This window comes from Lepidochelys olivacea, assembly GCF_965140295.1.
Source record: "Lepidochelys olivacea isolate rLepOli2 genome assembly, chromosome: 7".
NCBI lineage: Eukaryota > Metazoa > Chordata > Testudines > Cheloniidae > Lepidochelys > Lepidochelys olivacea.
The window spans coordinates 111,618,087-111,640,888 of record NC_140417.1 but is presented as its reverse complement, the minus strand read 5'-3'; the positions used below and the strand labels follow the sequence as shown (position 1 = coordinate 111,640,888).

The following is a 22,802-nucleotide window of genomic DNA, read 5'->3' as shown; positions in this document are numbered from 1 at the left end:
ACTCAAAAAGAAGTTATCCAGTCTGTGAACTTTTTAAACTTACGTTTACTAAGGCATATACTTTGTTGTAATGTAAATGGATTTTTACACACTGCAGTATTGATGGCAAATTTCCAATGTGTGTTTCTGTAATTTTAATCCTTAAAATATTTTTTAAATTACAGAAATTTGAACTTCTAATTATGGAAGACCAAGAAAGAACTGTCATGTATGGAAATACAATAATGACAATTTTAACAGTTGCCCAAATTCCTCCTCAGTTATAGGTGTGCAATCCAGTTAGCTTCAATAGGCTAAATTCATCCATGATATACCACCACTCAAATCCTACTGAGAAAGGAGGTGCCATTTGTACATAGTCATATATCAGAGCACAAATTTGTACAAGTGACATCTCTATCCTCAACTGATCTTTTCCTCGCAGATATTTAGTCCTGTCTGTTTACTTTAGTAAGAAATACAAGTTTTTTACTTACTTACAAGTGTTTTACTTCTCTTAGCATGGTAGATTCAACAAAGCTAAGAGAAAGAGTTGAATTCTTTTCAATTAACACAGCTGTTTACTGAGTCCCCATTAATTACACCAGTGCAAGCCTACTGACAATAATAGGGTTGCACAGGCATCTCTGATAGCATGAAATGGCTTTATTAATCAATTAACTACACAATAATAGGCAGGATCATAGAATAAATCCTCCTTTTACAACATACCTGCAACTACTATCAGTGTTAATTGAAAATACAAGGGAAGAAAGAAAATACACGTCATGTTAATTTTTAATCAGTAAACTAAAATGATAAATATTTCTAAGAGAATTTTTACTATTATTTCAAATGGGTTATTCAGTAAGAACCAATAATTGTTAAAACTGCTTTCTATTCCCTAAAGCTGTGTTTGAATGAAATCTTTGAGATCTTTTTTCCTATCATAGGTAGCCTCAGAAGATGATTGGGGGCTTTAATCACACCAATGCTTTATTTATACCCTTATAAAAAGGCACAAGGCAAGAAATTAACATTTTAGTAATCTGAAACTAAGTTTGAGGAACTGTATTTTCAATTTGTTAGACTGTGAAAGTAGGAAAATCCAAATAGATCTCCCCTGGGCACCTTCTTTAAGGAAGGCCTGGGGTCGGTTCAGAAGATTCTTCTGAAAAAGTAGACATAGGAAGAGGGATTATGTCTTCAGAGAAGCACTGTGATATTTTAAAGGCAAAGGGAAATAACTGTAGGGATTTTTCTTCATTACCACCCACCCCAGAGAAGTGAACATACAATGAGCAAGGTCTAGTGGTTTTAGAACAGAGGAAGTGTGCAGCTAATAGCATTTTAAGTATCTCCATTTTCAGTTACTTCAACAAAATTACCAGCGAACCAGGCAACAAAGTGAAAGTTTGTTGGTGAGAAATTGTAGACTACAAATGATCATTCAGGTTGTGAAATGTTTCTTTTTTCATGGAATGTAAAGGATTTTTAAAAGCAGAAGTAAAGTTACTGGGGCGCTTGGCAGCTTTGTCCTCACTAGATTATTTCACATACTATAATGTCTCTCTCTTTCAGGATGTTAATCTTGTGCAATTTTGTTGTTCAAAGACTTTTACTACACAAGGGAACTCACTTGAAAATGTCTAGCATTAAAGATCATAACCAACCCCTGGAAGCGTCTAAGAGAGAGTGTGGACCCTCCACCTTGAAAAAGAGGAGTCCTAAACATCTGACTCGCTAACCAAAGCAAGCCCAGCACCGTGGGAGTTCATAGCCAGGGCAATTCCAATCATCTTCATTAAGTCCCAGCTGTTCACACAGCCATGGCACCTGCCATCTCTATGTGCTAGTCACCTGTAGCCCAAAGGCCACTGATAAGGAAGAGCTAGGGTGACCAGATGTCCCCATTTTATAGGGTCAGTCCCGATTTTTAGGTCTTTTTCTTATATAAGCTCCTATTATCCCCCAGCCCCCGTCGGGATCTTTCACACTTGCTCTCTGGTCACCCTCAGAAGAGCAAATACCCTCTTCCCCGTCTGGCTCCTGGGGAAAGCTGAAGGGACGGTAGGCGACTTGCCCAGGGTCACACAGCAGCGCGCTGGCGGAGGCGGGGAGAGAACCCAGGCGTCCCGGCTGCCAGGCTGAGGGCGGGGAGAGCGTGGGGGAGGGGGTCTGATCCCCGGACTCCTCGCAGAGGGCGCGCGCAAGCCAACCTCCTCCGCGGCCGCCGCCGTCGCGCGAGAAGGCGGCGCTGAGGGAACGCGCTCCGTCCCCTAGCAGCCGCCGCCGCCTTCTCAGCCCCATGGAGCCCGGCGGGGAACGCGAGCTGCGGCGGCACCTCCTCGAACTCAGGCACCAGGCGGCCGAGTATTATCGGAGCAACGAGGTCCCGCAACGGCTGGAGGAGGCGCTCAACGCCACGTTCTACCTGCGTCCCGCCGACCTCTACGGCCATCTGGTACCTACCGGCGGGGGGGCCAGTGTGCAGGCGCCGGACTGGGGGGGGGGTGGCTAATGCGCAGGCGCTGCACTACCGCTCTCTGCCCCCCTCCCCCCCGACAGATCCCATAATCCCCCGCGCAAATGGCAAGTGGGCGGAGTAAGGTTGAGGCTAGGAGCTCTGCTCAGGTGCAGGAGGGAGTGAGAACGAGGCTCGCCCCTCTCCACCCCAGCAGGGGCAGTGGGGTGAGGCAGGTGGGCCTGGGGGTGCCCAGCCTCCTGGCCTGGGCTGCTGTGGCATCACCCAGTGGGCGCTCCACCTGACTGACCTTCCCCTGAGATGCTGCTCCAGCCTAAGGGTACCAGCTTGCATGACGTTATCACCAGGCTCAGCTCTTTGCTATTTTTCATAAAGCCCCAGCTCCTGGATTCTCGGGATTAGGTGACAATTTCAGATTCCACCAAAAGAGTTATTAGCTATTCTGGTTGTGGAGCAAAGCTTAATAATGAGACCTAACCTGCACCCTCGCAGCTCAGAAATCAGAGGACAAAATGGCCCTTCCTTTTATTTAACTTAAAACAGATTTGAAAACAATGTCACAGTGTGAGGCCTGGGTCATGATTTTTGAATGCTTGGGTTTGTCACTGCTGGAACGACAGTATTAGATGGCCCCTTAACACAGCTATTCAATCATTTTAAGCTAGCTCGATTGAACTAACAAGAGATTGCAAAGTATTTTCTTCTGAGACTGTAGGCTGATGCTCCTACAGCCAAAACTATTGTGCAGACCTCTGCCAAGCATCAGAAGAATGAAGATAAAGGGAGTCTGGTTAGTTTTCACGCTGCTATTGGTATTCAGATCCCTGTGGGCTTAAGTGAAATGGACAAGAATAAGGCGAGCTTTCCCCTTTGCTCTTCAGCCAGCAGCAGAGTCAGACACTGGAACTAGTGTGGCCAATAAAATATCCACTCCGTATAATAGTGGAATGGCCAACACCATACTTTAGAAAGCTGTTTTAAAAAGATTGCCTTCCAATGCTTCCTCCTACACGAATGTCTCTATGATAATGAAGTCTTACATCTCAGGCATTATTCATTGCATTGTTCCATGTTGACCTCAAGTTTCATTACTCTCTGTGATAAGGTGTGATCACTAGTTCCAGATTATGTTTTACTGGAAAGAAGGTAAATCAAACAAAATTCTATCATGCTTGTGATAGTTGATTTTTTTTTTTTATGATACTTGTTAGTTAGGTATGCCTCTGCCTCCTCACTGCAGCTTTCCATACTACGTACCACTCCATTCACCAGGATTGCATCCACAGTTACACTGGTGTTTCTAGTTTCCACCTGTTATGGTTCACTTCCTACCTCACAAATCACTCTCTGGATTTGGTGATGGTTCCTATTCTTTGCTAGGACCAGCTCTCTTTAGAAACCCACAAGATTTAGGGTGGTAGCCGTGTTAGTCTGTATCAGCAAAAACAACGAGGAGTACCTCCCAAAAGAATAAATGGACACAAATAGGACGTCAAGAATTATAAAATTCAAAAAACAGTCAGAGAACACTTCAATCTCCCTGGACACTCAATAACAGACTTAAAAGTGGCAATTCTTCAACAAAAAAACTTCAAAAACAGACTCCAACGAGAAACTGCAGAACTGGAATTAATTTGTAAACTGGACACCATCAAATTAGGCCTGAATGAAGACTGGGAGTGGATGGGTCACTTCAAAAACTAAAAACTAATTTCCCTATGCTAATTTCCCCCTACTGTTAGTCACACCTTCTTGTCAACTGTTTGAAATGAGCCACCCTGATTACCACTACAAATGTGATTTTTTTCCTCCTGTTGATAATAGCCCACTTCCACTTTCATTGAATTGTCTCGTTAGAGCTGACCGCCCCACTTGGTAAGGCAACTCCCATCTTTTCATGTATTGTGTAGATATATCTGCCTACTGTATTTTCCACTCCATGCATCTGATGAAGTGTGTTTTAGCCCACAAAAGCTTATGCCCAAATAAATTTGTTAGTCTCTAAGGTGCCACAAGTACTCCTTGTTGTTTCCACAAGGTTTAGTTCTTCGTCTTTTCTTTTCCCTCTTGGGCATTTACCACATTAACACAGATGAAACCCAACTGTAAATAACTAATGATTCCTCTGTGGCATCTTGACCAAGTCAGCTTTTGACATCATGCCAAGAGAAGCATTCAGAAACAATCCTTTTTTCTCTATCCTCTTTCTTGAAGTCAGATCTCTCATTTGCTTTCTCTGTAAACTTAGAAATATTATTTCTCTAATTATATTATGGAGGCAAAAGTGATAAGGTGGCTGAGGTAATATTGGACCAACTTCTGTTGGTGAGAGAGACAAGAGTTAAGTATCACAGGATATTTAATGCTCCTTTAAGACCAGATCTTGTGAGTCATCCTCCAAATGGCTTTAGCAGTTGTTCCTGATTAGGCTCTCTCCTCTGCCTTCTAGAGACAGACAGGTGCAGTCTTTTTTAGATGGCTTATTCAAGGACAGAGTGCCCTACACCTGCAACATCAGCAACTGCCATGAGGCAGTGAGGGGCTTATTTTGTGTGTCAGTTTTAAGAGTAACTGCACCTGTATTCCTCCTCAATGGTCCACTCTAGGAATGCCCAGTCTTACATCCATCACCTGTCTCTGGGCAGGGACCCATGTTCCACACCCTTCTGACCAGGAGCTTTAAGGATGCACACCCCCTGCCAAACATTGTGATATCCTCAGCAAGCCATTGGGTCTAACAGCCAGCACCTGTGCATTGTTCTTTCTTTCTTTCTTTCTGAGGGCTATGAACAGTGGGTTGCCAGCAGTTACAAGTAGGCTTTGCAGAATTAAATGTTTATTTTTTTCTAATTGTGGATTATCATTTTTTATTTATGATTTTTTGATGATCAATTTGCATTTTTAGGAATTTTTTTTATTTAACTATTTTTATTTTTTACAGCTGTGCGGGGTAGTGTTCAGATTAGGGCAGTGCTGACAGTGGGGATGTAGGAGGTCCTTGTGAAGCTGAGGGGCCAAAGACCCCAGGGTGGAACATTCGTGGTAAGCTTCAGTTGTTCTGGCCCCCTGCATTTGGAGCAGAGACTTCCAGCCAGGACTGGTAAGGAGGAGCATGAGCCCCAGCCATGGGGAGGCTACCCCGCTGCTGAACAGTTCCTGCCTGGGAATGGCTCCCACCCTCTTGGTTAGTGTGTGAGTGAATGGAGCCATGAGAGCAGAGCTGCAGAGGGTTCCCTGCATAGCTGAGGGGCCAGTGGCACTGGATCCCTGCAGGCACAAGGTGGAGGGAAGGCTGGGGTCCTGGTGAGGGGAAGCAGAGTTCAGGCCAGACTAGGGCCATGAGGCGGAGTTGTCACCCGGGGACAGAGCCACCACCATGTCCGGGGACAACAACTCCACGCCAGGAGCATATCCTTCTCTGTACCTTGTGTCTGCAGGTATTGGATGTCACCAATCCCACCCACCCACTCACTCACCCACCAGCCAGAAGTGTGGGAGCTGTTCCTGAGCAGCAACTGTTTGGCAGCAGAATGGCCTCCCCTATAGCTGGGGGCTCATCCTCATCTTTGCGGTTCTGACTGGTGGTCTCTGCTTCTCTAGACCAGGATAACCACAGCCTCCCCTGCACAGCCTGCAGGGATCAGGTGTCACCAGTCATGCAGCCATGCAGGAAGCCATCTGCAGCTCTGGTGTCATGGCTCTGCTCCCTCACTACAGTGACAACAGAGCTGCAGGGCTGGTGACACCCAATCCCTGCAGGCACAAAGTGTCGGGGAGGCTGCGTTCCTGGCAGGGCAGAACAGAGTCTCTTAACACTCCGGTGCCACAAGAGCTATTGAGGGCTCCCTGTACTGCCACAGGAGGCATTCAGCAGTGGAGTGGCCTCCCCGCTGGCTAGCACCAGCTTACTCACTCCCATGACAGCAGGGTTGCAGAGGGCTCCCTGCACTGCTGCAGGGCCAGTGACACCAAATCCCTACAGATACTCTGTCTGGTACCAATTGATATTTTTTCAGTCAATTGCAGTGTGTCAGCTGAAATGGATGTTTACTGACCGTTACTGATTGAAATTGAATCCTGCCAAGCCTAATTACAAGTTATCATGCAGCTTTTTCTCAGAGCACATTTATTCTTAGGGTAAAAGCATCACAGAGAAAACATAAAAAAAAAATGAAAGTTCTGACATGCTTATTAATAAACATACCAGAAATCATCCGTCAGTCTTAGGAGGTCCAGATAGCTCAACATTCTTCCAACTCCTCCCTTAAGGGTTGGTCCCCCCCTAGGATCTATGGTCCTGTCCATTTGTTGAATCAAAAGAGAGGTCACAGGTGAATTCAAGCTCATTCTTTTCTACCAAAAACCCTTTCTTTGTTCCCTAGTCTCTGAAAAACCAAGCCTAAAGCAGTATATGCAAACCACCCCAGGGGGCAGTATGTCTTGGAGTTGCATATAATCCTTGGAGTAGTCAGCTCCTACTGTTTTTAAATTTCTGGAGAAGCTGTGGTATCCCTCCCCCATGGAGTAGGACACAATCATACATAAACCATTCATAAATGTAATACAATAGTCCTCAGATATATGGCATGGGGCTGTAATATCTGTCACAATATGAACCTGAATAGAAATGAATAGTACTATATAGGTTGTAAGCAGTAAGTATAAACCCAGGTCCTAGAATGGCTCTTAAGCACACAGCATAGGAATAGGAATACTGAAGTATCCTGATGAATACCAAGGCACAAAAATAGATTTACCCAAGGATGGATTTAATGGTAACATAAAATGAAAGACTTATTTACACAGAAATTGATTTTTTTAATCAAACTCTCTCTCTTCTTCAAGGCTAACTACTTCTCTAAATTTTCAAAACCTCCAGTAATATGCAAATTAATTGGAAGGAAGGTCCTTGATGGAGTTGGTCGACCAACATTAGAAGTGGAAATATTTTGCACAGTTAAAAACCATGAGAAGGTATGAGCTACATCTTATTTTGTTATATATCCTAACAGGACATTGCAGAGATGCTCATCTCCACCATTGTTAATGATGGGTTATTTTAATTAATGAGACAAAATGGAGGAGTTAAATGTGGATCAAGTTCCTGAATGAATTATTTTTGTAAGTCAGAAGTAGCAAAACTCTGGTGAAAATTGACTACATTGCCCTACCCCTGACTATTATACAGTATTAGCTGTTTTTAGAATAATAATGCTTTGTTTATATTTTAATTTGTGACCCACATCTGATATTACATTCATGTATGTTGTTGTTTGTCATATAATTGTACCCTGGTCCTTGTCTCACAAAAACTGTCCTCTTATAGTCATAGCAGCCATAAGCAAAAACTCCTCTTGACTCCAATGGTGGCAGGAGATAGCTTTTAGCATTTGTCAGACTTGGACCCTAATTTAACTCATTCTCCCTACATAACATGAGTTTTGTGTCTTGCTTTTCTTTCTTTAAAATGTCTCAATGGCATCTTTCTCAGTCTTCTTACACTGGTAATTTGCTAGATGAGGCTCCAGTCCTGCAAACACACCCTTATGTGCTCAGTAGTCCTACTGAAGTCAACAGAATTACTCATGCTTAAACATATACATATATGTGTTTGCAGGATCAGGGCTTTAGAACTATCCCTGTTCTTGGAGATAGCTCTGCTTGTATAAGCATTTTTTTTTACTATACATTTATTTTCATTCGTATGTTCTGAGCTACATATCTTTTTATTCCTATTACACTACTATATTTCAGAAAAAAAGCATGCAGTATAGTCTTAACACAGTTCATGTCAATAAACAGGTTTTCATGCTGAGAGTTTAGGGCAGTGTACGTTTCACTTCATTCAAAAATATTGTTGTGTGTTCCAGAAATTCAAGACTAGTTCTGTGTTCCCCTCACATTAGCATTATTCCTCATTAGCATCCAAGGTTGTTCCCTAGATGGCTGAATAGAGACACTGGATTTATGGCTTATTATAACAATCTATAACCCACTAACAACCCCCTACCCCCAAGCTACTTTTTCTTCTCCCTTCCCCCGCCCCCATGAACGGAGGGATGTTAATAGACCCTTCACCTTGAATAGTCCATTGAAACATGTGTTAACTACTTATGCTAAACAACCGATTCCATCTTATATTTGCTGTGACACTCCCAGAACTGAAGAAAAGCTCTGTGTAAGTTTAAAAGCGTCTCTCTTTCACCAAGAGAAGTTGGTCCAATAAAATATATTACCTCACCCACCTTGTCTCTCTGCTTCACTGCAGATGGTAGCTATTTACACTCTCCTTGAAGTAGAACTATGATTTACTTCACTGAAAATGCTCAGAAAAGTAGACAATTTAGGTATTTTTTTTTTTAAATCCAGTATGAAAAGTATTTAAGGTTCATTTTGTCTAACATCCTTAATGCAATCATCCTTAGGAAATCTGTAAAGGATGCACAGTAGTTAGTGACTGATCAAAATAGAGTTCATTTGAAAGGTCACATTGTCATTATATGACACTTTTCACTGCAACAGTAGATAGCTTTTGTACCATGAATAAGGTTAAGATTCTGTCACTGGTATTTTTAGAAAAAGTCAGGGACAGGTTGGCGGCAATAAACAAAAATTCATGGAAGCCCACGACCTGTCCCAGACTTTTACTAAAAGTACCTGGGTGGATAAAGGGGGACAAACAGTGCTGCTGGGGCTTTCCGCTGCTCCAACCCTGCTGCTGCTCCTGCAGCTGGGGCTGACCACTGCTGATCCAGCCCCACAGGGGCTGACCCAGTCCCAGCTGCTGCTCCAGTGGGCCGGGGACTACTGCTCCAGCATGCCTGGGGCTGGCCGACCGCCAGCTATTCTGGGGGCTGCTGTTCTGGTGGCTCCGGGGCTGACAGCTGCTCTAGCTCTGCCCCAAAAGGAGTCATGGAGATCCCGGAAAGTCACAGATTCCATTACCTCTGTGACAGAATTATATCCATAACCATGATTCACCAGCATTTATACTTTTTTGATACTGTCATTCACCCTCAGTTGTTAATGTAATTTATAGGCACATCTTCCTAAAATATTGCCAGGTAAATAACACTTATGAAACTTATTTTGACAGATGCTTATTTCAGAAGAGGAAATGGATGCAGAGTTTTGATTTTTTTTTAAAGTTACCTATGGTCATCTTTTTTTAATTTTGTTTTGTACATTTGGCAATCTATTGTCAGTAATATTTGTAAAGAATTTCTATTGCCGAAAGATCTGGAAAAACACTAACTTACACAGAGATGTTCACACTTCAGCAGACCTGAAGAAGAGCTCTGAGTAAGCTTGAATTCTAGTGGTTAAAACACAAATTAGGACTCCTGGGTTCTATTCCTGGTGCTGTCACTGTTTTAGGTCCAGATTCTGCAATCTGATCCCTATCTCCATGCAGAGCCTCACTGAATTGGGATTGGATTGAGACACCATGTAGGTGTAAATTCTGTTGCCATTGATCAGAACTGCAGGCTCAGAGCCTTATTTTGGGCCAGTCACTAAATCACTCTGAACCTTACTTTACCATCCTTTAAAATGAGTATGAAAATTATGTGACAGGAGAATTAACACATAAGTAATATTCATAAATGGTTTGAGAATCTTAGCTGGAAAGCTGTAAGTGCAGAAGTACGAGAAACCAAGAAAAAGCTTCAATTATGGGATCAATTAAGTTCCTGGGGAGGGGGGCTATGTTTAAGCCTTTATCTTTTTAATCTTTTAAAGTGACATTTCAAAGTTAGAAATTGAACAGTTTGTAAGCTTTTCACATTAATTTTGCAGAGCATTTGTTCCATTGTGGTCTCTTCTCATTCTGAAATCCTTGAAAATGCTTCACCTGAAGCAATTGATGCTGATGAGAAAGAAAGAAATGACTCTATTAATAGAGCCCTGGAATGGGTAAATGGATCACTGAATGAAATGCTCAGAGACCTGCAACCTGCTGACCAGTGTAAAGTTGATGAGCTGCTTGGGTAGGTCTTGCATATTTTTTTCCACTGATTTTTACTGTAGTAAAACAAATTCTTGCAAATAATTGTGTTGTAAATAAAATAATTTGTGCAAAATCTCAATATTTTTTCTAATGTTGTTCCTAATTCTTTCGACACAATATTTCTGGGATATTATTGCCACTAGAAGCCTTGCACTATATTATTTCCATTGCTGTATATTTTTATATAATATGAAGTTCATCCCAGCCTGTACAAAATCCAAATAAACCAGCATTGTGCAGAAATACAAAGATGGGAGTTAGGAATACACCTCTAACACACACCACACACACCCTACTTTTGGACTTATGACCTAGAATATCAGCCACAGTCCCCACATTGGATCTATGTAAGGAACTGATCCAATGCCCATTGAAGTCAATGGGAGTGTTTCCATTGATTTCAGTATGAGTTAGTACTGATCCAATGGTCTTTCCCTCAGCAGCTCATGGAGCTTGGGTTGGAATCTTCCTCAGCCAGCAGCTCAGCCACTGCCTCTAGTGGTTTGCAGGACATAAGTGATGTGAAAGGCCTTCCATGGGACCTCAGCACTGAGATTAATTTCCCACGTAGTGTATTTACAAATCTCTGGTTTTGATGGAGTACTCTTTCAAAATAGGCCACTCTGAGAGGATACCTAAGGCTCTTACCTTGGGATCATTATCAACCTCCTTTTGTTTCTGTTTTAAGTTTCTGATTTCTGTTTTAAGCTTCCTTGAAAAATACCTATTCTGTAATCAAGTTCATTTGCATTTTTCCATACAAACTTCTTCTGATCTTAGAGAAATTATGAAGCCGTGGAGAATGGTAATACTTTTCCATTTATAATACATTTATCTGGTCTTTGGTAAGAAAAATTATAGGCTAACTTATTTGAAAAAGCACCTGAAGTGCCCCAAAAGGTGTTTTGATTTTCCTAGTATCAAAAACCCCACAGATTTAGTTGAACAGTTTTAAAAAAAATAAAATTGATGTTTGCCTTGGGAATTGTCTAATAATATTTTACATGTACAATATATAACATTTTTCATCCCAGATCATACTATAAACTGATTTTTTTTCTTTACCAAAAACCTTCTTTTTGAATGGAGTCTCACTTTAATAGGAAAGGGCCTAGTTGGTTAAAGATTGACTGCTCTTCACTCTGGGAATGGTGGTATGACCTCTCTTCATCCTCTGCAGTTGTAAGAGTTACTGGCAGCTACCTCTTGGAAGGGTTCAGCTTTCTAACAGGAGCAACTGCAGGAAGACTAGTAGCCAGGACTTCCTTTTTATTTGTTGGAATGGAGTATATCATATGCCTGACCGGTATAAACTGTTGCATTCCAAGAAAATTAACTCTGTGGAACTTGCTTAGTGGAGTAAAGCTTCACTATGGATGAAATTAATCTAATTGATGGGAGCCTGAACAAAACCATTGATTTACCACTTATATGGCCTTATTCCTACTGCACTGGGGTAAATTTCACTCTATATGTTGCTTCCATTGTATACAAACAACTAAAATACAGCCAATTCTAAAGCAGCAGCCATATAACCAGAGCTCAACTCTAGAGAAAGATGACCTTTTGGATAAGCAAATTAGGCCAAATTCTGACAATTTGGGGAAGTGCCATGGGATTTTTAATATCCGTGCAAAGCAAATAAGTCTTCCTTTTGAGGGTCTTCTCTGTATAGAGCTCACATTATTTACTGTGGAAGGATAAAGAGCTGAGTCAACCTTGCTGAGTTTGAAGGAGTTTTTGCACTTCAAGCTGGTTGTTTAGACCACTAAGCCATCTCCTCTGAGTTTCAATTCAATAGGATTTGAAATAGTTGAAAAATGAGGTTTAATTACTAAACAGCATTGCCGTCCTCATTTGAATATGTATACTTTGCTGTTCTGTTACTTCTGTCCAGAGTTTTCAAAGTACATATCTATTAAGCCTTATAACATCCCTTTGTGACGTGTATTATTAAACCTATTTTAGAGATGGCTAGACCGAGGCACAAAGAAGTTTAACTTTCTCAGGTTCACATGAGGCGTCAGCAGCAGAACCATGAATAGATCTTAATTCATTTCCCAGCATGTGCTTTTCCCACTAGCCCATACCTGCTCCTCATCTACCTAATAATATTCTTAAGCAACTAATCATTATGCCTTTTCTTTTCCCATCAGTGAATACTTTGCAAAGAAGGTAGAAGAAGAAAAAGAAAGAAAGGAAATTGAAAGGGAAGAACAAGAAGCAGCAATTTCTGCACCTGCATGCGTTCCAGCTTTATCAGCTGTAACACCATCTGGCAAAAAAAAAGGAGTCAAATTAGGTTTCAGTTGATTTTCTTCTAATATTTCGTGCAAAATAGGTATCAATAAAGATGCTAGCATTCCTTCTGTAGCTCCCCATGGGCACTGAAAGGTAGCAGTGCTTCTCTATCGTGATTTTGTAGCAGGATCCCAGACCTCCTTCCTGGCCACTAGCTGCAGTTCCTCTCTACCAGAGCACCAGTCAGCAATGAGAATAAGTCATCTCCACTGCAAAGCTTGGGGAACGGGGAGAAGAGAACAAAGCATGCTCAGTCAGCCACATGGGATAGTGTAATGGAGCCTCTTTCCAGGTTGTGATTGGCCTAGTTGTGGGGAGAGGGGGTCCACTCTTCATCCTGGGAATGAGAATGGAGGAGGATGTGGATGAAAATTATGGGGGAGGAAGTGGGAACCATAGGAATAAGCAGGAAAATGTGAGTGGAATGAAGATGGGGAGAAGAAACGAGAAATTGGGGAACACAGAAAGGGGGAAGAATGGAGGTGAGAAGGCAAACAGAATACAGAGGAAAGGGGAGGGATCTGCGAAGAGAGGGAATCAGACAGTGAGGCAGTGTGGAGAGGAGAAGCAGAAAGAATAAAAATGACTAAGGAGGGGGAAGAGAAAGTGGTATGAGCAAAGGAAAATGGGTGGTGGAGACCAAAGGTAATAAATATATGGGCAAAAGTAAGGAGAAAGAGTATGTACATGCTGGCTTCCTCACTTCCTCAGAGAAATCGTCTCCTTTCTATTATCTTCTTTCTGTGGAATTGGAGAGTGAGCCATCACCTCTTCTGATGATGATGCCTCATCATGTTTATCTTGTTATTGACTTCTTTCTTATTTTGTAAAATCAGTATAATTTCTTGAGATTGTTTTATAGATGTGCACGTTAATGCAAATATACATCTATTGTCCAACTTAGATTATTAGTTATGCTATCCACAGTTATCATGTCCATTCTCAGATGTCATCTTTTGCTTCACACAGTAGTTTTAGTGGGTTTTGATACCCAACTGTCATTGACTACTTAGTTTCAGTAGTTATCATTGATTTCTTGCTGAATGTAAAAATCGATAAATTCACACTTATTTAAGAAAGTTTTGGCTATTAGAAGTCAATGGGTGTGGCTACTGACTCACAGTGAAGGGGTAGTAGATACTCAACTGCTGTTAGCTGGTTTTAGAATGTACTCTGTCTGGTTGCATGTGGCACAAAAGACCATTTCCTACAAAGAATCTTTGGAGAACAAAACAACTGTTTGCTTTAGCTTTTGATCATTCACTTACTTCATCCCTATTGGTGCTGCACTTTACACTGTGGGTATAAGTGGTGTAGAATCTATCACATGCTGTAAATGTAGTTCAGGTCCTATTTTGGTGAATCTTCACTTACAATACTACAAATGTACTCTGTTGTATTTGTATTTTGTTATTGAAAATTGCTCTGCAATGCTGGTATGAAGGGTCAGATTTTCAAAAGAGCATGTATTTAGGAACCAAAATAAATGATAAGATTTTCAAAGGAGGTACGTTGGATGCTGAGCACTTTTGAAAAATCTAGCCCAAATTGTGGGTGTTGAACACTTGAAAATCTGGTCCCTTCAGTTCATGGCTTAAGGGTGCTATATTCTTCTTAGTGTACATGTTACTTAGCGAAAACAGAAGGTGCACTTTGTCTCAAAGAGCTTATAATGTAAACTAGATAAATGCAGAAAATGATGAGAACTAGAAAGGAAGGGAGGGGTGAGGTTTACAACAAATAAAGAACATGCAAAACATGCTTTGCGTATGGAGTTTGAAAGATCAGATTATTACATCTAAATACAGAGAAGGGCAAAAGATAAGATCTAGAAATCAGTGGTTAAAAGCTAGCTGAAGGAAGTGAATTTTGAGGGATTTAAAATCAGAAAGGAGGTAGAATGCATTGTGCAGTTGGAGATCAAGATAACCCCAAGTGATGAGAGCTGCAAGATACAACAAAAATGGATTGATTATTTGAAATAAACATCAAATTAATCCTTAAAATCATAGTGCATCAATTAATATGCATAACATTTAATGCAATATTTTACTTATTTGTAGGATGCTGATATTTTAGGTACGCAACTGAATTTTAAACTGGTAAAACATTTAGTAAATATTCTTAATCATGTCAGGGAAGAAGTGCTCTGTTGCAGAGAAACCAATCCCACCTGCAGAACCCATTGAACCAGTGCTCTGTGGCAGCATAGCCATTGGAGGATTATCACTTGCTGTTGCTAAAACTGGTGCCACCATTAACAACACACCTTTGTATTTACATCTTGCACTGATGAAACGTGATCAGGTAATTGACAATGTATTTTTTTTTTCATTTTGTCTCAGCTGTAGTCACTGTTCCAGAGTTGTGTACTTCAGGAATGTTCAGTGAAAAGCTGTATAGTTTGATACCCATTGTCAGATGACTCCTTATATGACATAATCCAAAACTCATTGAGGTCAATGGAGGGAATCTTTCCACTCACTTCATTGGGCTTTGGATCAGGTCTGTAACGAAAATAAACAAGAAAACACTTGGTTAAACAATAAGAGTTAAACAGTCTTATTTTCACATGGCTTTCTCAATTTCAGGATTTGCCTAAGGAATTGACTGTGCCACTACCAATGGTCACTCTGTTGAGCTGTGGAAAATCGTCATCTGGAAAACTGAAGTTAATGAAAGAAGTGATGCTTATACCACCCACAGAGTTAACAGTTAAACAAGTACTGTATGCTACTATTTTCACTTTAATTTTATGACATCATAATTTATTGACCTCATACCTTTTAGATACAGTCCTGAGAAAGTGTTTTTTTTATTTCTGTTTATGGGTGAGGTCAAACTTTCCTTAACAAAATGTTATTACAGAACTGAATAGTTAGGATATGGAATCTTTTGTATTGCAGATCTCTAAATATAAAGTATGTGTGTCTAGTGGATCACAGGAATCAATTCAATTAAAAGCAGCAGCAGAGTTTTGTAATACGGTGGAAGCATATAATAGGCTTGTATAAAATGCATAATATAATTGGTATAATAGGCTTGCCATTCATAGATAATAAATCATATCATTCAGTGTATAGCACACAGTAAAAGGATGACCACAAGAAAAGTACACAATAAGATGTAAAAATCTTTGTGAACAAATCATTTTTAAAATGAAACTATGTAGAAGGGAAAGCAAAGAGGAACAAAAACCCATTAAAGTGGCAGGAAGGGTGGATAAGGGCAGGCTGGGTCAACACCTTATTTGCTTAACTGTATGTGGCATTAAAGAATGTATCTGCACAAGATGCCTACATTAAAGCTGTACTCTGTTTTGTATGCCAGTGACCTGAACAAAGTAGCTGAGCTTTACTCTTGTTGTTTATAATTGTCACCAAAACCTATTGTGCCTTTCAAAGGCATAATGCCTCCTGGGTGCTTGAGTGGGGAGCAACGAGAGATTCTTTGCTACAACATGCAGTAGCAAGAATAGCATGCCCCCTGTGTGGTTATGTTATTTGACTGTGACCTCTGCCTCCACTAGTGCACCTATGTAGGCATGATTAACATAATATGAAGGCATATGATTTATGAAGGGAGGGTTAATCTTTTCCTTATTCAGTTGAAGAGGAAAGATAGTCTTGTGGTTAAGCAGTAGACTATGACTGAAGATTGGAGTTCATTTTCTGACTGCCACAGCCTTCCTGTGTGAGCTTAACCTCTTTGTTCCTCCATTCCTTGCTTGTAAAATGGAGATCGCAATACTTTCCTACTTCATGGAGTTGGGGAAGATAAATACATAAGTATTTCTGAGGTGCTTAGATGCTAATCTCCTAGGGCTTGTCTGCAAAAAGACACTCAGAAAAATTAATTCAAATTAACTAAAAGTGTGAATTTAAAGTAGAAAGAAAAGGAGTACTTGTGGCACCTTAGAGACTAACCAATTTATTTGAGCATAAGCTTTTGTGAGCTACAGCTCACTTCGTCGGATGCATACTGTGGAAAGTGTAGAAGATCTTTTTATACACACAAAGCATGAAAAAATACTTCCCCCTACCCCACTCTCCTGCTGGTAATAGCTTATCTAAAGTGATCACTCTCCTTACAATGTGTATGATAATCAAGTTGGGCCATTTCCAGCACAAATCCAGGTCCCCCCCCCCCCCCACAAACCCACTCTCCTGTTGGTAATAGCTTATCTAAAGTGACCACTCTCCTTAGAATGTGTATGATAATCAAGGTGGGCCATTTCCAGCACAAATCCAGGGTTTAACAAGAACGTCTGTGGGGGGGAGGGGTAGGAAAAAACAAGGGGAATTAGGTTACCTTGCATAATGACTTAGCCACTCCCAGTCTCTATTCAAGCCTAAGTTAATTGTGTCCAATTTGCAAATGAATTCCAATTCAGCAGTCTCTCACTGGAGTCTGGATTTGAAGTTTTTTTTTTGTAATATCGCAACTTTCATGTCTGTAATCGCGTGACTAGAGAGATTGAAGTGTTCTCCAACTGGTTTATGAATGTTATAATTCTTGACATCTGATTTGTGTCCATTTATTCTTTTACGTAGAGATTGTCCAGTTTGACCAATGTACATGGCAGAGGGGCATTGCTGGCACATGATGGCATATATCACATTGGTGAATGTGCAGGTGAACGAGCCCCTGATAGTGTGGCTGATGTTATTAGGCCCTGTGATGGTGTCCCCGGAATAGATATGTGGGCACAGTTGGCAACGGGCTTTGTTGCAAGGATAGGTTCCTGGGTTAGTGGTTCTGTTGTGTGGTATGTGTTTGCCGGTGAGTATTTGCTTCAGGTTGCGGGGCTGTCTGTAGGCAAGGACTGGCCTGTCTCCCAAGATTTGTGAGAGTGTTGGGTCATCCTTCAGGATAGGTTGTAGATCCTTAATAATGCGTTGGAGGGGTTTTAGTTGGGGGCTGAAGGTGACGGCTAGTGGCGTTCTGTTATTTTCTTTGTTAGGCCTGTCCTGTAGTAGGTGACTTCTGGGAACTCTTCTGCCTCTATCAGTCTGTTTCTTCACTTCTGCAGGTGGGTATTGTAATTGTAAGAATGCTTGATAGAGATCTTGTAGGTGTTTGTCTCTGTCTAAGCCCTGGTCTACACTAGGACTTTAGGTCGAATTTAGCAGCGTTAAATCGATTTAAACCTGCACCCGTCCACACAATGAAGCCCTTTATTTCGACTTAAAGGGCTCTTAAAATCGATTTCCTTACTCCACCCCTGACAAGTGGATTAGCGCTTAAATCGACGTTGCCGGCTCGAATTTGGGGTACTGTGGACACAATTCGATGGTATTGGCCTCCGGGAGCTATCCCAGAGTGCTCCATTCTGACCGCTCTGGACAGCACTCTCAACTCAGATGCACTGGCCAGGTAGACAGGAAAAGAACCGCGAACTTTTGAATCTCATTTCCTGTTTGGCCAGCGTGGCAAGCTGCAGGTGACCATGCAGAGCTCATCAGCACAGGTGACCATGATGGAGTCCCAGAATCGCAAAAGAGCTCCAGCATGGACCGAACGGGAGGTACGGGATCTGATCGCTGTTTGGGGAGAGGAATCCGTGCTATCAGAACTCCGTTCCAGTTTTCGAAATGCCAAAACCTTTGTGAAAATCTCCCAGGACATGAAGGACAGAGGCCATAACAGGGACCCGAAGCAGTGCCGCGTGAAACTGAAGGAGCTGAGGCAAGCCTACCAGAAAACCAGAGAGGCGAACAGCCGCTCTGGGTCAGAGCCCCAAACATGCCGCTTCTATGATGAGCTGCATGCCATTTTAGGGGGTTCAGCCACCACTACCCCAGCCGTGTTGTTTGACTCCTTCAATGGAGATGGAGGCAGTACGGAAGTAGGTTTTGGGGACGAAGAAGATGATGATGATGATGATGAGGTTGTAGATAGCTCACAGCAAGCAAGCGGAGAAACTGGTTTTCCCGACAGCCAGGAACTGTTTCTCACCCTAGACCTGGAGCCAGTACCCCCCGAACCCACCCAAGGCTGCCTCCTGGACCAGCAGGCGGAGAAGGGACCTCTGATGAGTGTACCTTTTAAAATGCTATACATGGTTTAAAAGCAAGCATGTGAAAGGATTACTTTGCCCTGGCATTTGCGGTTCTCCTAGATGTAGTCCTAAAGCCTTTGCAAAAGGTTTCTGGGGAGGGCAGCCTTATTTCGTCCTTCATGGTAGGACACTTTACCACTCCAGGCCAGTAACACGTACTCGGGAATCACTGTAGAACAAAGCATTGCAGTGTATGTTTGCTGGCATTCAACCAAAATCCGTTCTTTATCTCTCTGTGTTATCCTCAGGAGAGTGAGATATAATTCATGGTCACCTGGTTGAAATAGAGTGCTTTTCTTCAGGGGACACTCAGAGGAGCCCATTCCTGCTGGGCTGTTTGCCTGTGGCTAAACAGAAATGTTCCCCGCTGTTAGCCACAGGGAGGGGGGAAGGTTGAGGGGGTAGTCACGCGGTGGGAGGAGGCAAAATGCGACCTTGTAACGAAAGCACATGTGCTATGTATGTAATGTTAACAGCAAGGTTTACCCTGAAAGAGTGTAGTGACTGTTTTATAAAATGTGTCTTTTTAAATACCGCTGTCCCTTTTTTTTTCTCCACCAGCTGCATGTGTTTCAATGATCACAGGATCTTCTCCTTCCCAGAGGCTAGTGAAGCTTAGAAAGAAAAAAAACGCACTCGCGATGAAATGTTCTCCGAGCTCATGCTGTCCTCCCACACTGACAGAGCACAGACGAATGCGTGGAGGCAAATAATGTCAGAGTGCAGGAAAGCACAAAATGACCGGGAGGAGAGGTGGAAGGCTGAAGAGAGTAAGTGGCAGGCTGAAGACAGGGCTGAAGCTCAAATGTGGCGGCAGCGTGATGAGAGGAGGCAGGATTCAATGCTGAGGCTGCTGCAGGACCAAACCAGTATGCTCCAGTGTATGGTTGAGCTGCAGCAAAGGCAGCTGGAGCACAGACTGCCCCTGCTGCCCCTCTGTAACCAACCGCCCTCCTCCCCAAGTTCCATAGCCTCCACACCCAGACGCCCAAGAACGCGGTGGGGGGGCCTCCGGCCAACCAGCCACTCCACCACAGAGGATTGCCCAAAAAAAAAGAAGGCTGTCATTCAATAAATTTTAAAGTTGTCAACTTTTAAAGTGCTGTGCTTAAAGTGCTGTGTGGCATTTTCCTTCCCTCCTCCACCACCCCTCCTGGGCTACCTTGGTAGTCATCCCCCTGTGTGTGTGATGAATGAATAAAGAATGCATGAATGTGAAGCAACAATGACTTTATTGCCTCTGCAAGCAATGATTAAAGGGAGGAGGGGAGGGTGGTTAGCTTACAGGGAAGTAGAGTGAACCAAGGGGCGGGGGGTTTCATCAAGGAGAAACAAACAGAACTTTCACACCGTAGCCTGGCCAGTCATGAAACTGGTTTTCAAAGCTTCTCTGATGCGTACCGCGCCCTCCTGTGCTCTTGTAACTGCCCTGGTGTCTGGCTGCGCGTAACCAGCAGCTAGGCGATTTGCCTCAACCTCCCACCCCGCCATAAACGTCTCCCCCTTACTCTCACAGATATTGTGGAGCACACAGCAAGCAGTAATAACAGTGGGAATATTGGTTTCGCTGAGGTCTAAGCGAGTCAGTAAACTGCGCCAGCGCGCCTTTAAACGTCCAAATGCACATTCTACCACCATTCTGCACTTGCTCAGCCTGTAGTTGAACAGCTCCTGACTACTGTCCAGGCTGCCTGTGTACAGCTTCATGAGCCATGGCATTAAGGGGTAGGCTGGGTCCCCAAGGATAACTATAGGCATTTCAACATCCCCAACAGTTATTTTCTGGTCTGGGAATAAAGTCCCTTCCTGCAGCTTTTGAAACAGACCAGAGTTCCTGAAGATGCGAGCATCATGCACCTTTCCCGGCCATCCCACGTTGATGTTGGTGAAACGTCCCTTGTGATCCACCAGAGCTTGCAGCACTATCGAAAAGTACCCCTTGCGGTTTATGTACTCGGCGGCTTGGTGCTCCGGTGCCAAGATAGGGATATGGGTTCCGTCTATAGCCCCACCACAGTTAGGGAATCCCATTGCAGCAAAGCCATCCACTATGACCTGCACATTTCCCAGGGTCACTACCCTTGATATCAGCAGATCTTTGATTGCGTGGGCTACTTGCATCACAGCAGCCCCCACAGTAGATTTGCCCACTCCAAATTGATTCCCAACTGACCGGTAGCTGTCTGGCGTTGCAAGCTTCCACAGGGCTATCACCACTCGCTTCTCAACTGTGAGGGCTGCTCTCATCTTGGTATTCATGCACTTCAGGGCAGGGGAAAGCAAGTCACAAAGTTCCATGAAAGTGCCCCTACGCATGCGAAAGTTTCGCAGCCACTGGGAATCGTCCCAGACCTGCAACACTATGCGGTCCCACCAGTCTGTGCTTGTTTCCCGAGCCCAGAATCGGCGTTCCACAGCATGAACCTGCCCCATTAGCACCATGATGCATGCATTGTCAGGGCCCATGCTTTCAGAGAAATCTGTGTCCATGTCCTGATCACTCACGGGACCGCGCTGACGTCGCCTCCTCGCCTGGTATCGCGTTGCCATGTTCTGGTGCTGCATATACTGCTGGATAATGCGTGTGGTGGTTAATGTGCTCCTAATTGCCAAAGTGAGCTGAGCGGCCTCCATGCTTGCCTTGGTATGGCGTCCGCACAGAAAAAAGGCGCGGAACGATTGTCTGCCGTTGCTCTGACGGAGGGAGGGGCGACTGACGACACGGCTTACAGGGTTGGCTTCAGGGAGCTAAAATCAACAAAGGGTGTGCCTGTACATCAAGGAGTATTTCAGGCAGGACTGCACGGAGGGTTCCAATAAGAAATGGTGCACCTAAGTTATTGTCCTTATTGGAACAAGAAGGTTAGCCTGGCCTCTGATTGATACATGGCTAGATTTACCTCGCTGCACCTTCTCTGTAAGTGACTGCAGTGTGATCTAGAAGAATGAGTCCCCTAGACAGGGGAGGGGGGGAAGCAAATGAGTACAAAACAAATCTGGTCTATTTCTTGTTTTGATCCACTCCATCTATCTTTTACATCTTTGGCTGGCAGCAGACGGTGCAGAAGGACTGCATGCCATCCACATCTCATGGCTGCTCGGCAGAAGATGGTACAGTACGACTGCTAGCAGTCCGTATCGCCTGCCCGCTCACCATAAGACGGTTCAATAGGACTGACTGTAGGACTAAAGAGAATGACCTGCTCAAGTCACTCCAAATTTAGTCCCTGCGCCCATGTCTGCCCAGGCGCTCCTGATCGACCTCACAGAGGCGACCAGGAGCACCTCAGACATGACGATGACGGCTACCAGTCGTACTGTACCGTCTGCTGCCACAAGGCAAGGGGTTGCTGCTACTGTGTAGCAATGCCGTACCGCGTCTGCCAGCACCCAGGAGACATAGGGTGACGGTTACCTGAGCGGGCTCCATGCTTGCCGTGGTATGGCGCCTGCACAGGTAACTCAGGAAAAAAGGCGCAAAATGATTGTCTGCCCTTGCTTTCACGGGGGGAGGGAGGGAACGGGGGCCTGACGATATGTACCCAGAACCACCTGCGACAATGTTTTAGCCCCATCAGGCATTGGGATCTCAACCCAGAATTCCAATGGGCAGCGGAGACTGCAGGAACTGTGGGATAGCTACCCACAGTGCAACGCTCCGGAAGTCGACGCTTGCCTCGGTACTGTGGAAGCGCTCCGCCGAGTTAATGCACTTAGAGCATTTTCTGTGGGGACACACACACTCGAATATATAAAACCGACTTCTATAAATTCGACCTAATTTCTTAGTGTAGACATACCCTGAGGGGTTGGAGCAAATGCGGTTGTATCACAGAGCTTGGCTGTAGACAATGGATTGCGTGGTGTGGTCAGGGTGAAAGCTGGAGGCATGTAGGTAGGAATAGCAGTCAGTAGGTTTCCGGGATAGGGTGGTGTTTATGTGACCATCGTTTAGGTTATTTAAACTG

At 43.4% G+C, this 22,802-nt stretch overlaps 1 protein-coding gene across 2 annotated transcripts in view; it reads left to right on the top strand.

The window, feature by feature from the left end:
- Positions 1-2,287: 2,287 nt before the first annotated feature.
- ENO4 (enolase 4) overlaps positions 2,288-22,802 on the top strand; it is a gene marked incomplete at its 5' end in the record, with an annotated part of 45,542 nt that continues 25,027 nt past the window's right edge. For both annotated transcript variants that reach the window (XM_084633440.1, XM_084633439.1), the window contains 6 exons: positions 2,288-2,443; positions 7,310-7,438; positions 10,262-10,452; positions 12,629-12,774; positions 14,911-15,080; positions 15,365-15,496. In XM_084633440.1, the coding sequence (XP_084489566.1) occupies positions 2,288-2,443; positions 7,310-7,438; positions 10,262-10,452; positions 12,629-12,774; positions 14,911-15,080; positions 15,365-15,496 (924 nt within the window). The remainder of the gene's footprint in view (positions 2,444-7,309; positions 7,439-10,261; positions 10,453-12,628; positions 12,775-14,910; positions 15,081-15,364; positions 15,497-22,802) is intronic.